Raw genomic sequence first — 26,955 nt, forward strand, 5'->3', positions numbered from 1 at the left:
ATATGATGATGTTAAACACATCTGCAAATACACATGATCTGTTAAGTGTGTGTGTGTGTGTGTTTATCAATATGTTAGACTTAATGTATAAGGTAGGTCTTTTTTTTTTTTTTTTTTTTTTTTTCTTCTCTCCCCCATGTCACCTCATACGTCATCAGATACTCTCTAGTATCATGTCCCACCCTTTCAAGATGCTTCTCAATTTTCTTTTTTTTTTCATTTGATGCGCTTGAGCTGAAACACTCACTGACAGAGCTTCAATAAAACTAAACACTATTGGCTGTTTTTTTAAAAGAGAGGAGCTATTCTGTCCCACACTGTCTTCATATTTAAGTTGTAAATAGGTCAAACGTTGAGTAAAAAATCCTATTTCAAAGCACTTCATAGGAATTTTAAGGGTGTTAAGAAAGCTAAAAGCAATAAAATGAAGGGTTGTTGGGCATGAATGTGAAAATATTTGATTCCACCAACCTTGGAAAAAGTGTGGGTCGAGACTCGTAGCTATCCTGTCTCTGTAAGAAACAAAATAAGAAAAGTTTAGTGTTTTAAAACAGTTTTTAATTATCACTATTATCTCAAAAAATCACAGCAAAACCAAACAACTGTGATGCCTTGGAGACTTCATTCTTGACACTTTAAAAACCCCATCCGGGATGATATCTTATGTTTTGTGGCCCTTTTATAAAGCAGTTGAGCATGTGTGTGTTTATCAACATATGGTATGAGTGCACTTTCAATTTGGCACTTGTACAATATGAAAATTTACGTCAGTCAAACCAGCAATATTTTGCCCTTACTTAAGACAAAACTTGATTCCAAATAGATCATTACTATGGAGTATATTATTTCATATTTAATATTACAGTATATGTATTATTTCATTGGACAAAATATTAAAATTAGCCATGAATATTTATTTGGCGTTTATGTATTTTTGACCACCCAAAGCCCTTTACAATCATATCCCACCCCAAATACCAAAGTAGCTTTTTTTTTTTTTTTTTTTTTTTTTAATATATATACACAAAGGCTATTAAATGTCTACCTTCTTAATATACAAAATGTGAAAAACCAGATCCATCATTATTCAGTGTAAAATTCAGAATTATACAGAGCTGTCATATAAAGATGTGGTATTATTATTGTTGTTGTTGTTGTTGTTGTTTTATTATACAAAAATAGACAAAGCCAGTTTCTGAGTGATATCAAAGAGACATTTAGGAGGGAAATATACATCATAACACAGGATGACTTTTTTTCACACTACAATACACCGCAATGATAATATTTCTGAAAGATATATCAACACACACACACACGCACCCATGAAAACTAAATCTCTCAGCCTTTATATCCATCCTGTTAGACATCCTATTCATTTTTATTGCTATTCCTGCTATAAAGTACAAATTCCTCATTCTTGAGGCAAGACACTACAGGCAAAAACTATTTATTTTTATTTTCATGCACCTTTCAATTTTTAAATTTGGCCTTTTGGCTTATTTTGGTAATGAAAACAACTAAAATACACTTTAATTGTGCCTTCTGTCACGCCTTTATTAATCTTCACAGATTTAAAGTAAGTAGATTACAATTACAATGCATATGTTAGGCAAATATTTTCTCAAAGTTATTATTTTTTTCTCTTGTACTTAGCCAAATGTCAACTTCAGCAGGACTTTCATAAAACTTTCTCTCTGTTTTTACCCTGTAGTGTATTGCTTTCAGGTCTAATTTACCATTTTAAACAGAAATATTCCAAGCAAACGCTTTGTGTATAAACTGCCACAGCAAACCACAACACAAAAGACAGGCTCAAATGCAGAAGAGGAACAAATTAAACACACACAGACACAGACCGTCAGCAGAATGAACTGCCTCCTTGCAGCCACCAGAATGAAGGATGAGGCGTGGTGGAGAACAGCACTTCACCACAGTGCCCCTGCTGGCCACATGAGGAACTAACATTCAGCATCAGCCGGCTCTCCTCTCATCTACACATTTACATCAGCTTACAGTACAGTCTGAAATCTCTCTGGGGCTTTAAAAATATTCAGCATCAGCGGATCTTCAAAAAAGCCTCGAACGACATCACAATGTCAAATGCGCACAAAAGATCGACATTACAGCTGCTGCATAGTAATTTTTATTGAATTACTTTCATAAAAGCGTGTGAAAATTATTCTTAATACTTAATCTCATAATTGCACATGCATACTTTCTTGAGTCAGCCTCCTTCTGACTTTGTTTATACCCTAGAAAAATATATCAAATCAAGTTAAATTTTTATTTGTCACAGACAGAGTCATACCCAGTAGGATATGCAGAGAAATGATTGTACATCGCCTGTAACCATAAAAATAAACAAAACTACAATCAATAAGAATCTAAATTATAGAGTAATAAATAAAAACATTTTTAGATATAGAAATAGATGTTATAGCTAAATAAAAGCAAAAATAAAATTTTTAAAACTTAGATTGTGATCACTAGCGGATAATTCTCACTGTGACATAATTATGAACACCATCACATAAAGTCATGACTGCTTTTTATGTGAAAATAATATCTTCAAATAAGTAACCAGATTTAAGCTTTAAGTAAGTCATACAAGCTTTTTTTTCTTCCAGTTTATTCATGTAATGTACATTTGAAATGACTCATAAGTTCATTTAATTCAACTTAAACTCAGAACAACTTTTGAGTAACTACTTTTTGAGTAAATACAAAGCTCTGCATGTTTGTTTCAGAAATTTGACTTCACTGCTCATACAAGGCTGTTTAACAATTCCGACTCTATTTATTACCATTGAAAAACCAAACAGGGTTTCTACAGGTTTCATCAAGTCCAATTTAAGACCTTTTTAAGACCACTATGAATAAAATTTCAAACTTTCACAGGGGAAAACGCTAAGGTTTTTATTTATTTTATTTATTTTTTTTTACTTGACCCATTAAAATTCAGTTATTTCTTAACCACTTATTTTAAATAATGTGTGTTAAAAGAAGCAAACTCTAGTTATTTACATTTTTTTTGCTTATAGTTAGACTTCAGAGTGATGCATAAATCAATGACTTTGAATAATTGTTTGAGTAGTTTGTGATGTATGTTAAAGTATGCCCCCTAAAAGTACAAGTGCCCCCCCAGTTACTCTGGTCTAAAACTGCCATTGGCTAATGCACTCAATCCGATGCTCCGAAAATATAAATATTTTAAAATAGGCACTATCCTTACTAATAAACTGCTTGGCTGCAATCTAAACAACTACATTCTTGACAAAAAAAAATCCTCAAAAGTACATTATGTTGTCCAACAGCAGCAATATTTGTCAAACTGTAGAGTGTTCTGTGCTTGTCGCTGTTTGTGGGCAGAGTAATACACATGGGTAAAAGGTGAAGAGGCTGTAGGAGTGCTGTAATTTGCAGAATATCGCACGGTTATCAGCCAATCAGATTCAAGAACCAGATAGAACTGTTGTATAAACTGTAATAAATCATGGTTGTTTCGTGTTAGTAAATGCATTAACATTAACTAATACAACCTTACCTACAATCTTACCAATGTGATTATTTCTAACTGCTCTTTCATCCCATGAAGGGAACAAGCTTCCATAGAAATGCATCCCAATGCTGAACAAAAACTGAGCATATTGATATGAAGAGCTCTTACTCTGTTTTCTGAAGGAGTTGGAGTGACCGGTCTGGAGCTGCTGGATCTGGTTGATGGAGGTGGTGGTGGTGGAGGAGCAGGCGCAGGTGGAGCTGCTTGTTGGCTGCTGCTGAAGGGCTGGTCTAGGAGATTGTTCATACTGTTGCTTCTTCTGAAAGAGTTGCTGCTGAACAGAGAGAGAAAGAGGTTCGAGGTCCTGAGACCGCAGCTCAGATGCGCAGCTGCTGGGAAATGTGGTATCCGCTTACCTGGGGACAGGTGGTCCAGGTGGTCCATCTGTGAGGCCCACGTAAGCAGCAGGGAACCAGCCTTGCCTGAACAATGCAGATCAAATGATCAGGAGATTAAATCAGGTGAGCTGTCTGTGAGTGTGTGTGAGATGGAGTGTAAGAGATAGTCGAAAGGGAGAAAGCGAATGTGTGCGTGTGTGGATGTCCACAAGTTTTGTTTAGTGTACCAGTAAATTTTTAGCTTGTGGGGACATTTGTTTGGTCCTCATGAGGAAAATGGCTCATAAACCACGCATTAGGGCTGCATGATATTGGAAAACACTGACATTGAAATATTTTCATTCACTGCAATTTATATATTGCGTAACTTAATACATAATTTTAGATCTATTGTGATGATTCTATAGGGGAGCATGAATATTTCATATCTGCATGAAATATTATAAAAAATGGCAAGCATAGTTAAATACAACAAACAAAAGATGCAAATAAACGATTTATGATTTTTGAGGTGTCAAACAGTATTCAGAAACAGATATAATTAATTCCTATATAATAATAATAATAATAATATTAACACTGTATCGTTTTAAGCAATTATATAATGTTCAATTAGTCTTTAAACTAGAAACGTTTCACTTATTGTGCTCAAATGGCTCGAGTTTACTTAAAATTCTTACAGTCAGACCTTAAAAACACATGCAAATTATCAACTTTGACTCTTTTAAATAAAAAAATAAACATTTTATTAACTCCACTATCCAGCTTTTTTTGTTTGTTTGTTTGTTTTTATTTATTTATTTTTAATGTTTACATGAACGAGTTGTCTGAGGAATTTCGTGATTGTAGGACTGGCTGTGTGCTTGGTGATGCTATAATAAATCATTACAAGTATGCTGATGATCTTTTCCCCAAGTAGCGCTGGTTTTCAGCAACTGCCTAATGTTTGTGGGCAGAGATATGATGTGCAATATAATTTAAAAAAAGAGTGTTATGACATGTAGAACCAAAGAACATAGAGATATGATTTTTCCAGTTTTTTATTAGTCAGGGCAAGTTTTAAATGTTAGTACAACTGTTAAGTGTTTATGGCATGTCATTACTGAAGACATGAATGATGATGATGATGATGATGATGATGATGATGATGATGATGATGATGATGATGATATGTACAGGGAACCTCAAAAGTTATGTTCAAGCAAATATGCTAGTGAGTTTTATTTGTGTTCGGAGCAGGTTAAGGTAAACCTCTTTAGAATTTACTGCAGTTCTTTATACACTGCTCCTCAGTGGTATAATTTAAAAAAGAGAGTCTCCATAATCTGCAGGTTGCCTACAATGATTGTTTGAGGATTCTTCTTGAAAAACATAGATGGTGTAGTGCAAGTGAATTATTTTGTAATGTAAGAGTTCGATCATTTTTTTCCTTTGATGAAAAATTTGATCTATAAGTTTATATGTCGGTTGGGAAATTCTCAAAATGGCATTTTAAAGTAATTGATAAATCCTTTGTTCACTGAGGTGTGTTTTCAGTCACCTTTAATAAAATATTGGCATAACTGTCTATTTTATGGTATATTGTGTGTTTTGTTTGTTTGTCTTTTGGACTTATGGACCTAATGTCTGGAATAAAGAGAATTTAATTATTTAATTAAGTTGTCACTGTAATGTCTGGTCAACTATAATCCCAACTGCATTGCAGATCCCTCGACGTGACTATTGCAGACTTGCACGTTGTGATATCGATGCTGAAATTATATATTGTGAAGCCCTACCACACATAATAAAATATTTTGAAAATGATAAAAATACTGTGGGTGTTTAAAAAAATGTGTTTACATTCTATGCAGGCTGTACAGTATAAAAACAGTGTGTGAATGTGAAACTAAAAGACTTCAGCTAATCAGTTTTGTCCAATGCTAACAATTTATTTTTCATGAATCCAACATCCAGCTGCTAGAAAACATACAATCTGATGTAAGTGAAGTCATCTTTCGCTACTGTATTGTTTTTAAATAGAGAAAACATTTTTACAAGTAACTTTAATTCTAAATCTTGGACCTTTTTCAAACAAAAAATTACCAACAAAAAGGTGTGAAGCACCGAAAGCGGACCATATTAAAAATAATTTGAATACTAATTTGGCTATTGTTGTTATACATGAATTTTCTAATATCATTTTTTTACAAGAGAGTCTTATATTATTTAATATATTTATTATTATTATTATTATTATTATTATTATTATTCAAATGGTCAAATTCTGACTAAGGAAAGTTGAATGTGCTAGCCAGTTTGTTGTTTTTAATTTGCCTTTATTAATGACATTTGACTAAACTTGTATTTTAAAAATTCGTTTTATTATTTTTTTCTTTTACTTTGTGTAAATATTTTTTTCCTAATTCTTTATTCTAAATCTTTAGTAAGTATTTTTGGTACATTAAAAAGTGTGGTTGATGACCGTCCGACAAGCTAATTCAGCTAAAAACGGTGCTTAAAATGTGTTTAAACATTATAATTAAATAGAAAATTAGGCGCATAGCAAAAAAGGTCCACTTTTTGAGAAAAAAAGAACCACCCCTTTTACCAGGCTGGCTACGGGTCTTCACACAAACGGTCCTGTTCGCTGTCTGCATTGTGGTAGTACCTTGCACTTTTAACACGGTTCTTAAAATGAAGAACAGCCATGTTACATTTTTTTTCCCCATTTTTAGTTAAATTGTGTTGTGCAAACATGGATTATGGTGTAAAAGTGCTCTCACCGTCCAGAGCTGTCGGCACGTCCAAACAGCCAGCCGTTCCTCGGCTCTTTGACGAGAAGTGTGATGCTTTCTCCTTTGGCGAACGGCAGAAGGGTGGAGTTTGCAGAAGGTGGGTGTGGCACCAGCGCACGCATCACTCTTCCTCCAGCCTGTCCTGAGGTTGAGTTGGAACGACTGGGCTGAGGGGAGGGGCCTGAGATGAAGAGGTGAAAGTTTGTTATACTGAACTAGAAACAAAGATTTAATGTTCATCATATGTTTGTTTGCATGTCAGAATGAGGTCCCCCCACCTCTAGAGGGAACTGTGCCCAGCGGCTGCTCCGCCCAGCGGTTAACATCAGGCTGACAGAAAGAAATGGAAATGTGAGTTTCAACAAACACCTCTATTGACTATCATTATTTAAGGTAAAAAGGTGTTTAGGGCAAAAATGTTATTTCTCACAATGTTGTCCTCCAGTCGTGAAGGAGTGCGTGGATGGGATTCTCTTGTGTGATCCACCAGATCTTTCCACCCCTCTGCTCTGTTTTGCAGGCTGCACCCTGTCTGTGGGAGTCATTTAAACACATTAATCACATCACACAAAATTAACACTGACATAATTCTGCTCTAAGCAACTGATATTAGGCAAAAAATTTAATTACAGATAACTTTATAAAGCATAAAACTTAAAGTTAAAAAAAATGTCATCATTTACTCACCCTTTACTTGTTCCAAATCTTTTTGACTGTTTTGTTTCTGTTGAAGACAAAAGAAGATAATTTGAAGAATGTTGGAAACCTGTAACCATTGACTTCCATAGTATTTATGGAAGTCAGTGGTTCCAGGTTTTCAGCTTTCTTCAAAGCATCTGCTTTTGTGTTCAACAGAATAAAGAAACTTATAAAGCTTTGGAACTACTTGAGGGTGAGTAAATTTTCATTTTTGAGTACACTTTCTCTTTAAAGAATTGCACATAGTTAGGCGAAATTGAGATGGAATGCTTTTACAATAACACATTAAGTTCAATTGCAAGAAGTCATTTTAATCATAGATTTTCCCTAGTATAGCATCACCTTGATTACAGCCCAGAGTTTTCCAATACACATTAAACAGTTTGGACACTAATGAAAAGAAATGATATTAACCTTGTTCATGAGATGAGCAATAGACTGGGTCAGCCCACAGTGTTTTTCCGCCAGGAATCGATATCGCCTTTCCTCCTCCTTTAACGCCTCCTTCTGACACTCCTTGAGAAAGTGCACATATTCACTGCCGTCCTACACACAAACAAAACCATCAACATAACTCATGTTGATTAGCCATTACCACCACCATCACGAATGATAATGATGCCTTATAGCATCTGCTTGGCTTCAGAGTAGCACTATAAAGCTTGTTTTGTTTGAGGTGTTATTGTAAGAGGAAAAAAAAAACAAGCACTGAAACTGGATCAAGAATCAACGATTCAACTGATTAACTCAAAAAGAGATTCATTCTCTGAGACGAACAGACATTTTGCCCTGGCTTCGTTTGGAACCATTTTCATTTGCAAAACAAAACCCCACAATATTGTGTCTAAAATTCAGTACTCATTCAGTATTAACTTTAGTATTAACTGTTGTAGAAAATCAATAGCATCACACTTGCGATGGTGTTACCCCCCCTCCCCCCTTTTTTTTTTATAAATAAATGGCAACCCTGCCTGTGTGATCATTTAATTACCTCAATATATAAACAAAAGACAAAACGGGGATATTTTTGCTTTCAAAATACTGTTTTTCGTAAAACGAGTGACGCATGTTTTGTCAGCTTGTAAATTGTTAAAATGATTACAAGATTTTTTTTTTTTAAATCTGCACAAATGTCCACATGTACAGCACATTGATAAATGTCCTCTGACCTGCGGGACCCCTCGCCTCATCTGTCTCTCCAGTGCTGTTGCCTGGTTTCTCACCTCCATTTCATATCGCCTTCTGCTGGTCTGGAGGAGAAAGTCAACCTTTAGTTTAGTTTCAGCGTTCAGATTGATTTCAGTCCAGTCATGTTCAGAGTTTTTTAGATGTATAGGATGAGGACTTTGGCAAATAAATCAAACAGAACCAATATTTACTTGTTAAATACATATTATTTACCATAAAAGCAGCAAGTTATTACTAACCTTTTTTATTCAGTTTCCCTCTTAAAATAATAATTTGGTTCTTTTTGTTTAGCCCAAATCTGACTCCAAGCATTAAAAGGATTATAATGCAGGTAGTATTTCTTTATTAGTCTATTTAGCTTTTAGACTTTCTTAATGATTTACTTTTTTCAACTTTATTGGGATAGGATAGTGGAGGACAGACAGGAAAGTATTGGGAGCAGAGAGAGGGAAAGGGTCAGCATAGAACCTTGAGCCAGGAATCGAACTCTGGTTGCCGTGAGTACCATGGTGCTATATGTCGGTGAACTTAACCACTAGGCTTTTGCCGCCGACCTTTCTTAATGATTAGATTTGAACCTTTAATTTTGCATTTAAAAGTATATTTGTGAAAGTATATTTCATTCAGATTAATGTCGACTTGGCCCAAGCATAAATATTTATTAAGCTTGCATATTTTAGATTTTCCATTTCCATACATTTTTATATGCAGTAGTGCTTTTTCTAGACACTCAAAGCGCTTTACTTATTGGAGGAATCCCCTCATCCACCACCAGTGTGCAGCATCCACCTAAATGATGCGATGGCAGCCATATTGCACCAGACCGCAAACCGGTGATGAAGCCAATTATAATATAGGGATGGTTAGGTGGCCATGATGGATTGAGGCCAGTGGGCAAATTTGGCAGAGATACTGGGGTGGCAAGTATGTCAGGACCTCTGTTTAACATCTCATCTGAAAGATGGCACTCACTGAGCAGTATAGAGTACCCTTCACTATACTGGGGCGTTTGGACACACACAGCCTGCAGGTTGAGTGCCCCCTACTGGTATCACTAACACCACTTCCGGCAGCAACTTAGCTTTCCCATGTGGTCTCCCATCCAGGTACTGACCGGGCGATCATGTGAGAGTTGCAGAGAGTTGTTTAATTACAAGCAGGTGTTCATTGTATTCAGGTTAAAATGCCTATTTAGATTAATTAGGAAAGTCATTGGACAACAGTGGTTTGTTCTGTAGCCAATCAAATTAAAAGTATTTCTTAAATGCAATTCTGACCTTCTCCAGACAAACTAAAAGAAATGACTTTCACTGTATGAAACGTATAATGGGAAATACTGTGACTTTTGTTTGTTTGTTTTCTTGCTATGTTAAACATCACTTGGGAAATGTTTGAAAAGTAATTCCAATTTCACAGGAGGGCTGATGTTGGCTATATAAAACTCACCGATATGTAATCTTTATCCAATCTGACATTGTTGTCCATCTCTTGAAGGACCTCTGAGTGAAACCAGCGGAACTGAATCAAATCACACAGACTCATTAAACATGGGACTGACTGTACACCCAATCAAACGTGCATTATGTCAACAACACGCTAACAGAAGATATCAAACGATGGATCGATAGGGAAGGATGAGTAACACACCACTCCCTCCAGCTCGTTGGTGAGTCTCCTTTGACTGTCTGACATCTGTATCAACACATCACCTGCGAATCAAACGCACAAGTAAAAGGTTTTCATTTATGACCTTATAACATCCAAAGTATCTGTTTGTGCGTTAAAGTGAAGGTATTAGTCTCTAAAGGTTGCACTGCCAAGCTGACGTTGTGTCATCATTTATTATTTAACATCACAGAGGAGGTTATCTGATATTGACTACAAAACACACACACACACACACACACTGTCATGCCACCTCTCTGCAGTCATAAAATATGATTCATAGCAACAAAAGCACCATTGAAATTTAATGAAATTTTTCCATTAAACCACAACGGGGTGAGAGATGCCAGCCATAAATAAATACACACACATATACTCACACTCACACTCTCTCTCTCTTTCTCTCTCTCTCTCTCGTGTGTGTGTGTGTGAGAGAGATTCAGAGAGGAACGTGCATTTACAAGAGCAAAGTACAATATAGTGTGTGAAGGACACAGACTCCCTCCCAATTTATCACCCTCAATAAACACACACGCAAAACTCTCGCTCTCTCTCGCTCTCACTTTCTGCTCTGTATGGAAAGTACATATTCATCAGAAAAAAGAAAATGAACAGTATATCGAAAATCTGACTTTGACAGAGACGTGTCCTGCTGTAATTTAAAAGCAAATGAGTGTGAAGGAAACTGAAATAGGAGGAATTAAAAGCTTTACCCAGTAAATGTGACGATCTGCTCAGCATGGCCTGTTCACCCATCTGAGACAGAGCATTGAAATAGGACTCGCTGGTGGCGGCAAGTGCTGTAGACACAGATGTCATTCATTCAACTTTGTATGTTTGATTTCTAACAATGTTTACACTGATATTAATGTATTTGAACATCCTTATGAATAAATCACAAAAATTGCATAGATTTAAGACTTTTTTTATAGTATGGCTTTGCGATTATTAAAGAAAAATGTTGTCTATGATAGCATGTTAAATGTGATTTTTATTCAATATCCAATTTACAATAAATTTGAAAAATAATTAAACCAATATACATTTATGTCAGAGAAAAGAAAGCATCACTGCAACTTCTGAAAGTGTACAGCAATGTTGTACTGTTGCGTAAAATGAATCCGACATTTTCAGGATAAATAAAAAAGAAAAAAAACAAATATCATCACTTTGCTCCGTTGAAATAGTTTTAGCAATCTAAAAATACCAAGAATAATCAGAAATAATTAATTAAAAAATGTTTTAATCAGTTACTACCTACGTTTGCAATATTCTGATCATCGCAATATATTGCACAGCCCTACATTACAGTAAGGCAGGGCTATTCAATTAGTTTGTCAAGGGGGCCAGTTCATGAAAAGCATCCCAAACGAAGGGTCGGAGAGATATGACTTGCAATATGAGTGAGGACACAACAGCATATAAGAGCCCATATGTTGTATTTTTGCTCCTTAAGACACCCACGTTGTATTTTTCTACATTTAAAAGGTTAATATGTTGTATTTTGAATCTACATAATATCAGTGCATTGTACAATGTGGCTTTTTTTTAACAAACATTCAAATGTTGAATTTCAAACAACTATGGATGCAATGATTATAGATTTTGGTTGTACGATTATATAGTCTGAAGAATAATTATGGTTTCACGGTTATCAGGTCTAATGTAAATGTAAGCTTTATATTAATAAAGTAGCTATTTAGATTAACTGTTATCATCTGCGTTCATACATACATAATCATTTTAATAATAATTCATCTAACATAACCGCTACGGCGTGAGATGTTTTCTACTGCGTGCGCCCGGAAAGCCGCGAGCGCATTGCTTCGCTTGCATATTAGCATATATATTCTTACATTAGAAATAACAAACTTGCACGCGTAAAAGACATGATATGGGAACAATCAGCTGCTACAGTTAATTCGGTGTGCGTGTGTATTAGCCTCTGTGTACAAGCTCGGAACTTTAAACAAGTGCACAGGTGGCAACTTGGCATAACTTTGTTTAATTGCAGCAGTTTCATTCCGTGCAACTGAACGCAGTTAATAGTGAAATCGGCTAATCGTTTCATCCCTAATAACGATATCAGTGCATTGTACAAAAGGCCTTTTCTACAAACATATCCCAATGTTTCCAGCTGCTCGCGCCACTCGCTTAATGTCAGGTGACTCACGCTCTGCGCAGCCTTCAACTGCAGCTCGTGCTGTATTGAACAGATGCATGTCACTTCATAACTATAGCGACCGTTTTTCGACTGAACTAAATTTATTTTACATGTCTTGGTCACATTATTTGGAGGGCCAGATTAAATTGCTTTGGGGGCCAGGTTTGGCCCGCCGGTCGCCAATTAAATAGCCCTGCAGTAAGGTTTCATTAACATGACCTTAATTTCTTAACCATAATTAACCAACTGAGCCTGGTTTCTCTTAAGTTGTTTTTCCTTCATTTTAGTCAATTGGTGAAGTTTGTTCCTAGACATTGGCTTACTGAGAGGAGTCTGACTGCAGACTCTGTGCAGATGCAATCTGAGCTGCATCCAATGTTTTTTATGCACTCTTCCAACCCCACCCCTAACCCTACCCCTCACAGTGACGTCACAAGCTCCATTGAGTGCATTGTGTCTGATATTGCATCTCTGAGTGACGCTATCTCAGCTTGCATTATAAAGGCTGCATCTAGATACTATTGGGCTTGCTTGGTTTGGGACTTATGGAGCTGCATATTATTGGACTTGCTCTTTAGTGTTTGGACTTTCAGCAGTGTAATTTAAACCACACTGAACTAAACTAAACTGAATTTTAACTCTAAAAACTGGACTGACACAGTTTCAGTTTACTAGAACTTCTACATTATACTGCTTTGACACAATCTACACTTTAAAATGGCTATAGAAATAAACATGAATTGAACTGAATTGAAAAATTATGTTCGATTTCTTGCGCAAACCAATTGTTCCCCTTTATGAGATCTCAATGCTTCATCAGGAATCATGGGATATTAAGGTATTTATTTATTTTTATTTTATTTTTTTTTTTTGCCTGTACTTGCACTTATAAATCACTAATGGCCATGGTTTCACCTAAAAATCTAATTTAATGTTCTTCCAATGACAAAAAGTTAAGTACATCTCAGATGTTCAAAATTAAAAGCTAAATTTTTTACCAATCCTTTTAAACACTAAACACATGGCCGTATTGTTAATTGACAGATTTACTAATGTTAAGATATAAATTTAAATAAAATGTATAAAACTAATTTTAATAAATGCTGTAGAGATTATCAAATTATGTAGAAGTTAACAAATGAAACCTTTCAGAATATATTTTAATTCTTTAATATTTTAAGACTCATATATACATTAAGCTGTCATTTATTTACTCCGTTTAGTCCTCCTTTCTTCTTCACTGTAGTGATCAAATCTAATTACTGTACACATTTGAATATGTGCATATTTAATTTATATTTCAATATAAAACTTTTCTTAAATCTATTTTGAAGAATATTTTAAAATATGCAGCTGGCAATGATATTTGAAACCTGTGGTAAGAGAGATTCAAAAGTCTGATTTGGTTTTATAAGGCTTTATAGTAACACTTTAGTTCAGGTTGCAATTCATGCTATTAACTACTGGATTATTACCTGCAAATTATTAAGATATTACCTGTTCATTAGAAATTATAAAGTATGATCTAATTCCACATCCCTAATCCTACCCAAAGCCTAAACCCAACTACTACTTTACTAACTATTAATAAACGGTTAATTAGTAGTTTATTAAGCTAATAGTGTAAATTAATGGTTTGTTAATACCATGAATTGGGACCTAAACTAAAGTGTTATACACTTTTTTTTGGTCTTGAACTATTTTAATGTTGTTGTTGTTGTTGTTTTTCTTAGCTTTTTTGTTATTTCTGGAGCAACTATTGTCAACAGTGGCCTTTTTTTTACTTTCATACAGATCTGAATGACATGAAGGTGCATAAACGTAATTTTTGATGAACCAACCTTTTAAAACAGTCTAAAACATGTTATTTATACATAAAGGTGCATTTAAATTTTAATAGGATTTTTTTTTTGTCTTTCTTCAATTATGAATTACATTTAAATATAAATAGCAAAATAAAGGGAATAGCCATGTCATTGAAGCCTTTTTAATATTTTTCCAACATTTTTGTCTTGGACTTTCTTTTGCTGTTTATTCTGATGAATCCCTTACCTAAAGAGCAGCAACACACTAATTAAGTTACCCCTAAGCACTTTTGATTTGATTTTTACAATTTTTAATTTAATTAAAGTTCTCATTTCCTTTTGGCCAAGTGAAGTGTGTGTTATTGTCCAGTGACCAAAAAGCTATGAATACAATTTAGTTTTTCTATTGAAAGATAACCATCAAGTTAATGGAGTGCTGTTCAACAGTCATCTTCTCAAAAGATTACAGATTTCTACAGAAACAGCCTCTATCAAAGCTACTGACGCACACACATATCGAGTGCTGCTTCAACGTCCCTGAGTTAGTGAAACTCCAGACTCATAAAATAGACAGTCATTAAACAATGATGTCAAATAAGCCAATGACGTCGCAGCATTGCTGACTTATTATCATCAACGACAACCGGCAGATCAAAGTTCAGCCTCTCAGTTTTCTAATTTCCCCCCTTTTCTTTTTTTAAATCCATCTAATTTACACTTTTATAATATTGACTTGCCTTGGAAAGCCTGAATGTAGCTGTTTCCCAGTGCCACCAGTCTCTGCAGGCTCGGGTTGAACTGCTCTATTATGCTCTAAAGGAATGGGCAAACCATGTAAAAGTGACAGTTCCATAACAGATCATTAAATGTGCACATCAATCTATCGCCTTAGTTGCAGTTTGCTTTTTGTCACAACACCGTTTCCCATCAAACAGATATATTATGCATTATAACATATAGTATGTCATATAAATTTGTCATATTTTTAGATTATGTAAAAATTAACTATATAATCGAACAATAAAAAAAATATTAATCAATTAAACAAACTTTGTACAAATGTATGAAGCTTAATTTGAAAATATGAGAATGTTAATATATTATTTAAATCTGGTGATATACTTAAGAATTATATTGTTCTAAAGATAAGAATATATTAAGTTTAATATTACAAAAAAATGTGCATATTCCAATCATTAACATGATGTATTACGTACATTATTTATAAATGCTTTATGTATTTATAGGGAATTTATGTAATTAATGTACAATAACAAAATATTTTGGAATATTTCCAAATTAGAATATTTAAAGGCATGGTTCACTCTAAAATGAAATTTACGTCATTTTTTTTTACCCTCCTGTTGTTTTAAAGCTTTGAGTTTCGTTCTACCATTGAACATGAAAGAAGATATTTTGAAAAATGCACCCATCGACTTCCATTGTATTTTTTTTTTTCTTGCCACGGAAGTCGATGGAAGTCATTTTTCAAAATCATGTTTCACAGACCCGTAGCCAGGGGGAGTTCGGGTGGTTCGAAAAACCCACCCCTCACTGACAAAGGTCCAGAATTTGTCCCATTAATGAGCTCATTTGTTCTATTTTGACTACTATGCCATGATAAACTGTGAAAATAACCCATTCAAGAAGGCTTTAAGACCAAGCGGAATCCTGTGTTGGCTGTCAGTACAGACTTTGTGATACTGAATTTGGCATGGCATGCCTTTCCGTTCTGAATTTGACCAAATACGGCATCCCAATTTCTGACTGGGGAAAGTTTGTGCTGCCCAGTTTGTTATTTACCAAATAAATGACAATAAGCTATAGTTTATAATTTAAAACCTTAACCAATTGCTATATTTTTTCTAACGATATATGATCTAATAAATTTGTATTTTAAAAATAAGTATTGTTTTCATATTTCTTTAATCCAAATCTTTAGTAAAAAATAGTTTTACATCAAAAAGTGTGGTTATGATGACGATCTGACAAGCTAATGGTGCTTAAAATGTCACTAAAATGCAGTATTTAAACCTCATAATTAAATAAAAAATTAGGTAAATAACTGCAAAAAAAAGTCCCCTTTTTGAGAAAAAAAGAACCACACCTTTCACCAGGCTGGCTATGGGCCTGTTTCTTGTTGATTAGAAGAAAGAAACTCAAAGCTTTAAAACCATAGGAGGGAGAGTAAATGATGAGATGAATTATTTCTAGAATTTACGAGTAATTTGTAGTAAAAATTGTATTAGTAAAAACAGCAAAACTTCTTTTGTTGAGAAACTCAAATAGGTTTTGAACAAGTGAAAAGTAAGAAAATGATGGTAGAATTTTCAATTTTGGGTGAACTATCCCTTTTAACAAAAAAAAAAGAGCAAATTATGAAATTATGTGCTGACAACCCTTGTTTTGTGCTGAATATCTTATAGATTTATTATTATTATTATTAATTATTTATTTATGTATTTATAAATAACTGTTTCAAAACATTTTGAACAACTAAATCCTTATATAAGTGTAAACAAGTCAGCATTAGTCAGCATGTGATTGTTCATAATTTCTAACTCGAGTAATAGACTTAATTCTTACCGTATAAATGCCCAGAGTGGTGCGATGCAGTTGATCACTGTTTTGTCCTGACATCTTGATCTGTCACTGTGGCACAACAAACAAATAAACAACATTCACTGACTAAACAAAAAAACAAGCAAGCAAGCAGACTGACAGATGACCCTCTCCTCTCGCGTCTCGTCCTGTTTGTGAGAGAAGGAAATGGTGAGCTATTGTCACCCGTGTGGCTTGTGAATTATTGAACAGTGCAGAGTAATAAAAGTGTGACTGAGGTTAGACACCTGCCGTAAACACTGCACACTTCAGACAGGAGACCAGACTCGTGCTTGTTTTTGAATCCTATAGGCATTTTCTTTATATTTATGCATTTGGTAGCTTCTGTCCAAATATGGCATTGTAAGTTATACAGTACAATTTATTAAGAATAAAAATATTTTATTTAAATAACTTTTTTTTAATTTTTTATCAAGACCTCAGAACTGTCATGTAAATTAGTTTGGCCTTGAAAACTAGTTTGATAAAAAAATTATACATGTAGTAAACATATGTATGTAGATGGATGTTGTTGTTGTTGTGGTTGTCATTAATAATATTATCATCATCATCATCATCAATTAAATTAATGACATGACGAGAATAATAATAATAATTCATTCATTTTCTTTTCTGCTTAGTCCCTTTATTAATCTGGGGTCGCCACAGCAGAATGAACCACCAACTTATTCAGCATATGTTTTATGCAGCGGATGCCCTTCCAGCCACAACCCATCACTGGGAAAATAAATAAATAATTATAATAATAAATAATTATTATTATAATTATTTATAATTATTATTATTAATATTATTATCAATAAAATGAATGACACAACGAGAAAATAATTTTATTAATAATAGTTCATTCATTCATTTTCTTTTCGGCTTAGTCCCTTTATTAATCCGGGGTCGCCACAGCAGAATGAACCGCCAACTTATCCAGCATATGTTTTATGCAGCGAATGCCCTTCCAGCCGCTACCCATCACTGGGAATAATAATAATAATAATATTATTAATATTATTATTATTATTATTAGTAGTAGTAGTAGTAGTAGTAGTAGTAGTATTAACAACAACAATAATATACTTAACATGGAAACCATTTGAAATTGTATATATTTTAGAATATTTTATATTCAATATCATATGTAGTATCATTATTAATGATGATGATTAAGTATAATATTTATTTATGTACTAGGCCTATATATAATATTATATATATATATATATATATATATATATATATATATTATATTGTGTAATTATTTGTCATTTATAAGCGTTATTAGTGGTATTTGTATTGATTGTGATAATAATAACTATTATATTTTTAGAATAAACTGAAAATGCATTATGCATGCAAAGTATAAATGTATGCATTATAATAATTAGCATGATACCATGACTGCAGTGATGACGATTGATTTATAAAATGAAAAATAAATTATACATATACATTTTACTTGCACATAAGTATATAGCTAATTTATGCATTGTATATTATGGTGTAGTTGTATTATACATTATTATAATTACATAATAATAATAATAATAATAATAATAATAATAATAATAATAATAATAATAATAATAATAATATAAAGCTACTGTGTGTTCGTAGTATATCTAATTATAGTTTTTATTTTATTAGTAGCAGTGTTAGTATTGTTGACAAATGTTAACATCAAGGTAAAAATGTGTATATAAGATACAAATTATATAGAAGATGGATAAACAGACATAACGATTTTTAAAGTATTACTATTGTATGTTAACGTAAATTAAGTAAAACAGAATAACAAGACCTTGTTCTGGTTTTGCTCTTGTTAGTGATTTGTTGATCAGTGTGTGGTGTCTCTGCATGGGCCGCCGTGTAGAGGCGCGCGCGTGTGTTTTTGTGGTTGGTTCACTCGCTCGTCCACGGCGCAGGATTTCCATCGCTTCTGCGGAACAACCAGCCTCTGCTGTCCCATAAAGATGGAGCTGTCCGCGGCAGGGGACCGTGTGTTTGCCGCTGAGGCCATCCTGAAACGCCGCGTCCGTAAGGTCAGTGTGTTTATTAATACTCGTTTGATTTCCTTTGACCGCGGCCTACGGAGGCACTAAACTTCAGTCTTCAGTCCGAGCACAGTGCACTGAGCTGCATTAGAGCACCACGTTTCAATGTGTGCTTACAAAACCGCTCGTTTGTGCATACATGCATTTTTATGGCGCAGGAGGTATCTGTTGTTTTACTTCAGGATAACTTACTGTGGAGGTTTGTTGAGGTTGGAAAGACGCCAGCTAGAGCTGGTGCTGTTAGCGTGTTAGCTTTTTTGTGTCTGCTCGGAGTGCAAATTTTTGACAAAGGCCGGTTCGTCTGACACCCTGTCGACACTGCAGGCGTGCAGCTCGACGCGACACTTCTAAACGAGAGCTCTGGCACTCAGTGCTAAACAGCAAAGATGTTTAAATTGCGTTAAAATGAACAAAACGGTATTGTTTTCGCGTTAAACTGGAGATTCTGCAAGGCAGTCTACATTCTGATTTATAATGAAACCTTGCGTTTTATCTGAGTGGCGTCGCGTCGCGTAGCAACCACACGTTTTTACGTTCAAGACGTTGTTTGTTTTTGTTTACAATAACAACTTGCGCTTTTTGAGGTACGGTGCAGGGGTAAATGTTTGCCGTCAGATGACCAGATTATCCTAATATAGTCAAGAATCTGAAAGAACCTTTTTGTTTTTATATTGTTGCATCATGCAGGTGCATATTTGGATCGTATAGTTGTCTCTATTTGGAGGAGCAATTTGCCCAATTTTACTTTAATTTAGCTTAATTTTTTTGTACAATTGATATAAAAAGGCAACATAGGCTCCCAGTCAATCTATAGCAGTGTTTCTCAACCACATTCCTGGAGGACCACCAACACTTCATGTTTTGGATGTCTCATTTGTCACCCCCATTACAGGACTTTCAATCTCTGCTAATGAGCTGATGATCTGAATCAGGTGTGTTTGGTTAAGGGGACACGGAAAATGTGCAGAGCTGGTGGTTGTCCAGGAACGTGGTTGAGAAACACTGATCTAAAGGCTTAAAATAGCTTTGTCATTTTTTTTTAACCCACTACCCTGCAACCACATGGAGAATGCGTAGATGAATATGGGCTACTTTTATTATACATTTAAAGTTGTTTTGTTAAAAATTTGTATGTAGGAGAGTACATCTGAATTTTTTTTAATGAAATCTATCAGTGAAAGGTATATCTTACTGAATTGTTGGGAATTCATTTGTCTTTTCCATAGGGACGGATGGAATACCTAGTGAAATGGAAAGGATGGGCAATAAAGTGAGTGAACTGAAATAACTTTCATTAGATAAGCTTTTTATCTAACGAGAGGTGGATGTTAAATGATTTGTGTATATTGCAGGTACAGCACATGGGAACCTGAGGAGAACATCCTGGATGAGCGACTCGTTGCGGCATTTGAACAAAAGTGAGATGTTAATGTTTCTCTCTGCAAATTGATTTTTGTCCCTCATTACATTTCTAAAGGAAATGGACTATACACAATGCTAACTTAAGAAGTCACGAGCGTTAAATCCGTTTGTGACCGTTGTTGCTTCTGTTTGAAGTGGTCACAGCTATAGCTCCCTCAGTCACAACTAGATTGACTCTTTCCTGCATACTCACAGGAAGCCGTGATGATGCAGATATCTGCAGCCACATCACAAAACTACATACACAATATAAGTCACACATCTGAAGTAAACCTTTTGTAGTCATGCTTTGTGCTCAGATCGAGTTTGTTGTTCCTAAGGCCCTGTTTACACTAATACGTTTTAGTTTTAAACTGCATTAGTTTTGCTACGGTTAGGCCATCCGTCCACACTACACCGGAGTTTTCGAGTGCCGAAAACAGATCATTTTGAAAATGCTGAAGAGACCATTTTCATTTTAAAACACTCCTGCTCTGTGTTGGATGGGGGAAAATGGAGACATCTGAAAATGGAGGCGGGGCTGCAGACATTCACCTCTCTGATTGGAGCTTTTTTCCTAAATATAAAGTAGCCTACACAAAGTTCAGTCTTGCATACTTTCCTTGTAAGTTCAGATTGGCAAGTTTGATATGGAAACAAACTCCCGAGGACACAACGAGTAAATCTTCAAAGGGAACAGTGTACTTTATAACCTCATTCACATCACCCTGGCTACATTGTTTCACTGTCTTAACAATAAAATGAAAACCTGATATAAGGAACTGCCTATTTTCATTTTGATATTAACAACTTAACAGGCACCAAAAATATTGAGGCGTCGTGTAGCTACATATTTATATGACCGTCATCTTTACTGTATAAATCTTTATAACAAAACAGCGCCTATAACATTACTGCCTCCTTTAATTTTCATTGAAAATCTGAAACATACCCTCTCTTTTGCTGAATATATCAGTTTTAATAATCAATAACGGCCAATATAAATGTATCATATACAATAGGTTTATACATTATAGGGAATAAAAGCAAGCAATCAGTCAAATGTGCAGAATCTGTGTACGTGATTACATTAATTAATATATTAACTTATCTTTGCGCTCAGCCAAAACACGTTATCTGAGAACAAGTAATAGATTCAAAAGACCAAAGTCGGGGAATATGTCGTTAGATATAGACAAGAAGATGAATTAAATATCACGTTTAACGAATATAGTGAGAGTAGATCCAGCGTTAGATCCTTGATGAACAGTCCGACGAGCACAGCTCTCATCTGAGTAGTTGTCAGCACGCGCTGACTGCCTGAAGCTCAGACTTGCACATACTCTACAGTGCATGCCAGAGTGAGTGCGTGTGGTCACGGGATGTGCGTATTCAGCGGTAAAGTGTTGGAGAGTTGTTCAGAAATGCTGGGTGAAACGCCAGCGTGGACACGGATCATTTTCATTCTAAAACCGCTGCTTTAAAACTAAAACGTATTAGTGTAAACTGGGCCTAAAGCTGGCATTACAATACACTATTTAAGCATAAAACATGACATAATCATCATTTCATAATCATATATTCGCTGCGTAAAACATATGCTGGATAAGTTGGTGGTTCATTCTGCTGTGGCGACCCCTGATTAATAAAGGGACTAACCAAAAAGAAAATGAATGAATGTTTATACATAAACATTATATTATCATAATCATACTCTCTTTTTTTATTCAGAGAGCGAGAGCAAGAAATGTACGGACCCAAAAAGAGAGGCCCAAAACCCAAAACACTGCTTCTAAAGGTACGTCAACAGGACCAACTGATAAGTAGAGAAACATGTTTGGTGCATGCACAATTATTTGATAAATTTTGAAGTCTGTGCTTAATTCTGTCATTTACTCATCTTCATATCATTCTGAACTTATAAGGCTCATTCCTAACAAGACATTTTTAATGAAGCTTGAAAGATTTATGTGCTTACATTGAATGTTCGCACCACCAAAACATAGATTATTCAAAAAGTTAATAAAGTGTGTGGGGGCAAATTGAATTGAATTGAAAAAGATATATGATGGCTTTAAAAGATTAAGATTAAAGTATAAACGTTAATCAATGTTTTTAGATTGAGCATATCAAATATGGTAGATTAAATGCTCATAAATTAAAGTATGAGAAGAAACCTTTTGGTTCTTACAGAAGCTCAATTGTGCATAGGTGGTACAAGAAAAAACTTAATTGACAACAATCAATTAATTTGAACAAACTTAATTTAACAAAGTTAATTTATTTCACAAAGTAAAATAAAAATGGTTGAATAAATTGTAAATGGATAATGAGGTACACTGATCTATCTACATCAGGGGTGCTCAACCCTGTTCCTGGAGATCTACTTTCCTGGAGATTTCAGTGTGTTTGATCAGGATTGGAGCTGAACTCTGAAGGAAGGTGGATCTCCAGGAACAGGGTTGAACACCCCTGATCTACATGGAGAACTAGATTGCTCATGACTTCATAAAAGTGAAGCCACTTTGTCATCATACTAGCACTGCCTAGTAGCTTAAAACAATAATTTTATATCTGAAGTGTCCCTGCACATTCGCACAATGCAAATATTATAAGCATGTAAATAAGAGTCTGATGTAGATGTTTCTCAATCAGGAAATAAATCTTTCACGATGAAAAAAAAGGCATACAGTCTTGGACATGAGCCGTGCTAGTCAATGATCCACCACCAACAAACAAAATAAGTTTTATTTATAATTAAAAGAAAAAAGCCATTGCGAATTGAAAGCAATTGAAATAAAGAGCTTGAGTAAATAATAGCCGCATTATTTGAAAGGTCCCTCAGAGCTACAATAAGAGTTTGTTAGTGGAGGTTTTTCGAAAACCGCAGCTGATGGTTGCACATCAAGCCACTAGAGCAGCAGTGCCCAGAATTTTTCTTATGAAAGGGAAATCTAGTTTCCATAGCTAATTTCCTAATTTATTTAATAATGTTTAAAAATATGGCGACACGGTGGCGCAGTAGGTACTGCTGTCGCCTCACAGCAAGAAGATCGCCAGTTCGAGCCTCGGCTGGGTCGGTTGGTGTTTCTGTGTGGAGTTTGCATGTTCTCCCTGCGTTCGTGTGGGCTTCCTCCGGGTGCTCCGGTTTCCCCCACAGTCCAAAGACATGCAGCACAGGGGAATTGGGTAAGCTAAATTGTCCATAGTGTATGAGTGTGGGTGAGTGTGTATGGATGTTTCCCAGAGATGGGTTGCAGCTGGAAGGGCATCCGCTGCGTAAAACATGTGCTGGATAAGTTGGCAGTTCATTCCGCTATGGCGACCCCAGATTAATAAAGGGACTAAGCTGAAAAGAAAATGAATGAATGTTTAAAAATGACTAGAAAACATTGCTTTATATTTACTAATACAGCATTTTTTTTTTACATTTCACAATACTTATTACAGTAAAAACAAAACAATCTAATTTATAACAGAATTACACTAGTTGTTGCCTTAATTTGCTCGCCGATGTCTTCTGCATAGCATCTGTCGCGTGACCGTATTTACATTAAAAAAAGCTCAGCAATAAAACACCAAAAGTTTACCTCAATTTAGAAATGACAGTCTCTGTGTTAAAGGCATTCGCCCCAACCCTCTTAATCAGTCTCACTCTCCTTTCAGATGAGTTGGTGAGCCAAATCAAAGGTTACAATGGGCCAACTTTGCCCACGGGCCCTACTTTGGGCATCTATGCACTAGAGCGCATGTCCAATAAGCAGCTCACTTTGCATGCATACTTTAGTTTACAATTTCTAGATCACTTACAAAAATGGCAGTGTGACAGCAAACTGCACCAAATAAAAACTTCAAATTTGTATTTGGTGTGGGTAAAAAGAAAGAGAACTAGCACTATTTCCTGGCGTAAATACAGCATAAAAGTATTTTATTTGTATTTTGAACTTTTTATGGGTTTGTATTTTAAACGTTTTAAGGCTTTGCTATGACATGACAGTGATTAAATGATGACAAAGTAGTTTTTGATGAACATACCCTTTAAAAAGTCAATAATTTTTTGCCTTTTCCCTATTTATTTAGTCAAGAGCACAAGCTGAGTCCCCACGAGTACCAGAGTTCAAGCATAGTCGTCCTCAACCTCATTCCAAACCGCCTCCACCTCCTCCGCCACCTCCTGATGCACCAGCCTACACTCCGACTGCCCCTTCCAATGCTAAGCTGCAGTCAGGCACTGCTCAGCCCAAACTGAAAAAAGACATTCACCGCTGCCATCGCATGGCACGTCGCCCCTTGCCTCGCCCGGACCAGACAGTTGGTCCCTCCGGCCCTTTTTCATCCCGCCCAACAGTCAGTGCATTTTCAGAAACAGTCCGCATTCTCAATCGGAAAGTCAAACCGAGAGAAGTGAAGAAAGGACGTGTCATTCTGAACCTCAAAGTGCTTGACAAAGCTGAAAACTCTGCAGTTGCTAATAATAAAAGGACACATGTGCCCTCAACGCAACAGTCCCATTTCGGACGACAGAAGATTCCATCCCGCAACAGGGTGATTGGGAAAAACAGGCGGTTTGGTGAAGTATCCTACCGAGGAATCCAGCCTCCCATCCGGGGTTCTGGATTTCCAGTTTTCGGGAAACTCTTTGATTCTCACTCTTTGAAAAATGCAGAGAGTGGAGAGAGTTGTAACAGCAAGACTAACCATCTCTCTTCCACCCAAAGTTCAAAACTCCTAGATGTGTCCAAAGGTCAGAATCGCAATGAAGAGCCACCTCCATCAAATTCAAGCTCTGAAGTTTCGGATGTTGAACCACCTTCCCCAAGGCAAACCCAATCACAGCATTCCTCATTGCAACCCAAGGCCTCTTCAACCAAGTCCTCTGCAACCAAGCCCCCTGATCCTACCCTTCACAAACTTGGCACTCAACCTGTAGCATCCAAAAACAAGGACTCTGCTCCTTCAGCTCTTCCATCGTCTCCTATGTTTTCCTCATCATCCTCTGCATCGACATCCTCTGAAGACAACGAACACATCCTAGACCTTTCCGTACCTCATGAAATGGACAGACGATTGCGCCGACGCCATCCCTTCTCTGGCCGTCATCCGCTCAAGGTCCCCGAGGTGCCCGTGTCAGAGGAGCCATCAGAAGAAGAGGATTTAGACTGGCGTCCTGACATGACATCCCAGTGTGCCAATGTGGTTGTCACAGACATCACAGCTAACCTCCTCACCGTCACCATCAAAGAGTTCTGCCATCCGCCTTCTGCTTCTTCTCCTCCGTGCTACCCCAAAAATATATCAACTCAAAATGACACACAGCAGCCAAAACACAACCCCAACAAAACATGAGTGCAGATACAGCCTCCTGCAGCCTTCAAAAGGAATATCGGGAGGTTTGGTAGTAGTTTGTTTACAGTTTCAGCTATCTGGTGCCCATGCCAGCCTTGGTTGGGCTTGATTGTGGTCAAGCTGTCCACCCTACAACACTGTGTGCCATAACTTTTTTATAACCATCAGTGAATGTCTCGGAATAAGTTGTTTGGCTTTGTGTGTTTAATCCGAACACATGGATGTTTCCTAAGCATGAGCTTTCTCATTAATGGCTTCTTCAAAGATGCGCCAAGCAACTTTGCTGTATGGTATTTATTCCATATATCATGTCTTATAACAATTTTTTCTATATGTTGTACACTACTGTACAAATGTTTGTGGTTGGTAAAGTTTCTGAACTGGACACTTGTGCACAGAATAAACACAGGAAATAGTATACTATGAATGTACTTAATTTCTGCATTAGCAAAGCTGAATTTTCAGCATCATTACTCTAGTCTTCATTGTCCAGTTATCTTTCAGAAATAATTTTAATATGCTATCTGGTACTCAAACATTTTGTGAAGTTTATTTATAAAGTAATTTCGAGAGGATCCCATGCTTATGATTGACCCCTGGTCCCGCATTAGCTAATGCATGATTCACCAATCGGATGATTCCTAACTCTTTATAAATAACTCATTATAAAGTTCCTTACCTCAGTCATCTTCGGCTTGAAGAATCCCCTCTTCCACCCCTACTCCTCCTTTCTTTTCCTCAATAGGGTGGCATGGTGGCCCAGTGGTTAGTACTGCTGCCTCACAGCAAGAATGTCACTGGTCCAAGTCTCTTAACAGGCCAGGTGACATTTTGTGCACACGTTCTTCCTGTGCTTGTGTTGGTTTTCTCTTGGTTCTTCGGTTTCTTTCCACAGTCCAAAAACTTGCAACATAAGTGAATTGACTAAACACATTAGCACCATAGATGAGCTCTTAATCAGCAGTATATCTCTCCATAGAAATTGCTAATTTGTCATTAGCCATTAATAGCAGGGGAGTTCTCGAGACCTACCTCAGCTCAAACTCCCATCTCGCCCTGCAAACAGGAGGGAGCCCTGTGCTCGAGGATCTTAAGAGCTCAGAGCTCTCTCCTGGGACAGCATGCCAACACGCTTTCTAATCGATCATCCGCTAAATGTGAACTCTTGAATTACTAATAATGCTAAGCTGCATTTGTGCAACATTTTAAAACGACAGCCTTTATTTAAAAAAAAAATCTACAATGTAACTTAAATCAGTGCATCCTTGCATAATAAAAGTATCATAGTTTCTTAAGAAATCTTGCCATCACAATTTTTGTATGGTAGTGTATTTAAAGTTATA

The 26,955-nt window shown here is 35.9% G+C and overlaps 2 protein-coding genes across 4 annotated transcripts in view; one reads left to right on the top strand and one right to left on the bottom strand.

Moving 5' to 3' along the window:
- baiap2l2a (BAR/IMD domain containing adaptor protein 2 like 2a) overlaps nt 1–19,126 on the bottom strand; it is a 21,108-nt gene extending 1,982 nt beyond the window's left edge. Inside the window, exons 1-14 of one of the 3 annotated variants that reach the window (XM_056453419.1) lie at nt 19,058–19,126; nt 16,785–16,850; nt 14,936–15,011; nt 10,943–11,029; nt 10,212–10,273; nt 10,011–10,082; nt 8,546–8,626; nt 7,791–7,922; nt 7,108–7,209; nt 6,956–7,007; nt 6,666–6,858; nt 3,919–3,984; nt 3,671–3,836; nt 472–512 (exon numbers count right to left, since the gene is read on the bottom strand). In XM_056453419.1, the coding sequence (XP_056309394.1) occupies nt 472–512; nt 3,671–3,836; nt 3,919–3,984; nt 6,666–6,858; nt 6,956–7,007; nt 7,108–7,209; nt 7,791–7,922; nt 8,546–8,626; nt 10,011–10,082; nt 10,212–10,273; nt 10,943–11,029; nt 14,936–15,011; nt 16,785–16,838 (1,184 nt within the window). In that variant the 5' untranslated portion in view covers nt 16,839–16,850; nt 19,058–19,126. Of the gene's footprint in view, nt 1–471; nt 513–3,670; nt 3,837–3,918; nt 3,985–6,665; nt 6,859–6,955; nt 7,008–7,107; nt 7,210–7,790; nt 7,923–8,545; nt 8,627–10,010; nt 10,083–10,211; nt 10,274–10,942; nt 11,030–14,935; nt 15,012–16,784; nt 16,967–19,057 lie in introns of those variants that run through there. The other 2 variants (XM_056453420.1, XM_056453418.1) reach the window with 2 other exon arrangements.
- cbx6b (chromobox homolog 6b) overlaps nt 18,689–26,955 on the top strand; it is a 48,108-nt gene continuing 39,841 nt past the window's right edge. The window contains exons 1-5 of the mRNA XM_056452611.1: nt 18,689–18,853; nt 20,092–20,135; nt 20,218–20,283; nt 21,998–22,064; nt 24,347–25,609. Coding sequence (XP_056308586.1) covers nt 18,785–18,853; nt 20,092–20,135; nt 20,218–20,283; nt 21,998–22,064; nt 24,347–25,609 — 1,509 coding nt within the window. The 5' untranslated portion in view covers nt 18,689–18,784. The remainder of the gene's footprint in view (nt 18,854–20,091; nt 20,136–20,217; nt 20,284–21,997; nt 22,065–24,346; nt 25,610–26,955) is intronic.

The sequence above is a fragment of the Danio aesculapii genome, chromosome 3 (assembly GCF_903798145.1).
Source record: "Danio aesculapii chromosome 3, fDanAes4.1, whole genome shotgun sequence".
In the NCBI taxonomy this organism is placed as follows: domain Eukaryota; kingdom Metazoa; phylum Chordata; class Actinopteri; order Cypriniformes; family Danionidae; genus Danio; species Danio aesculapii.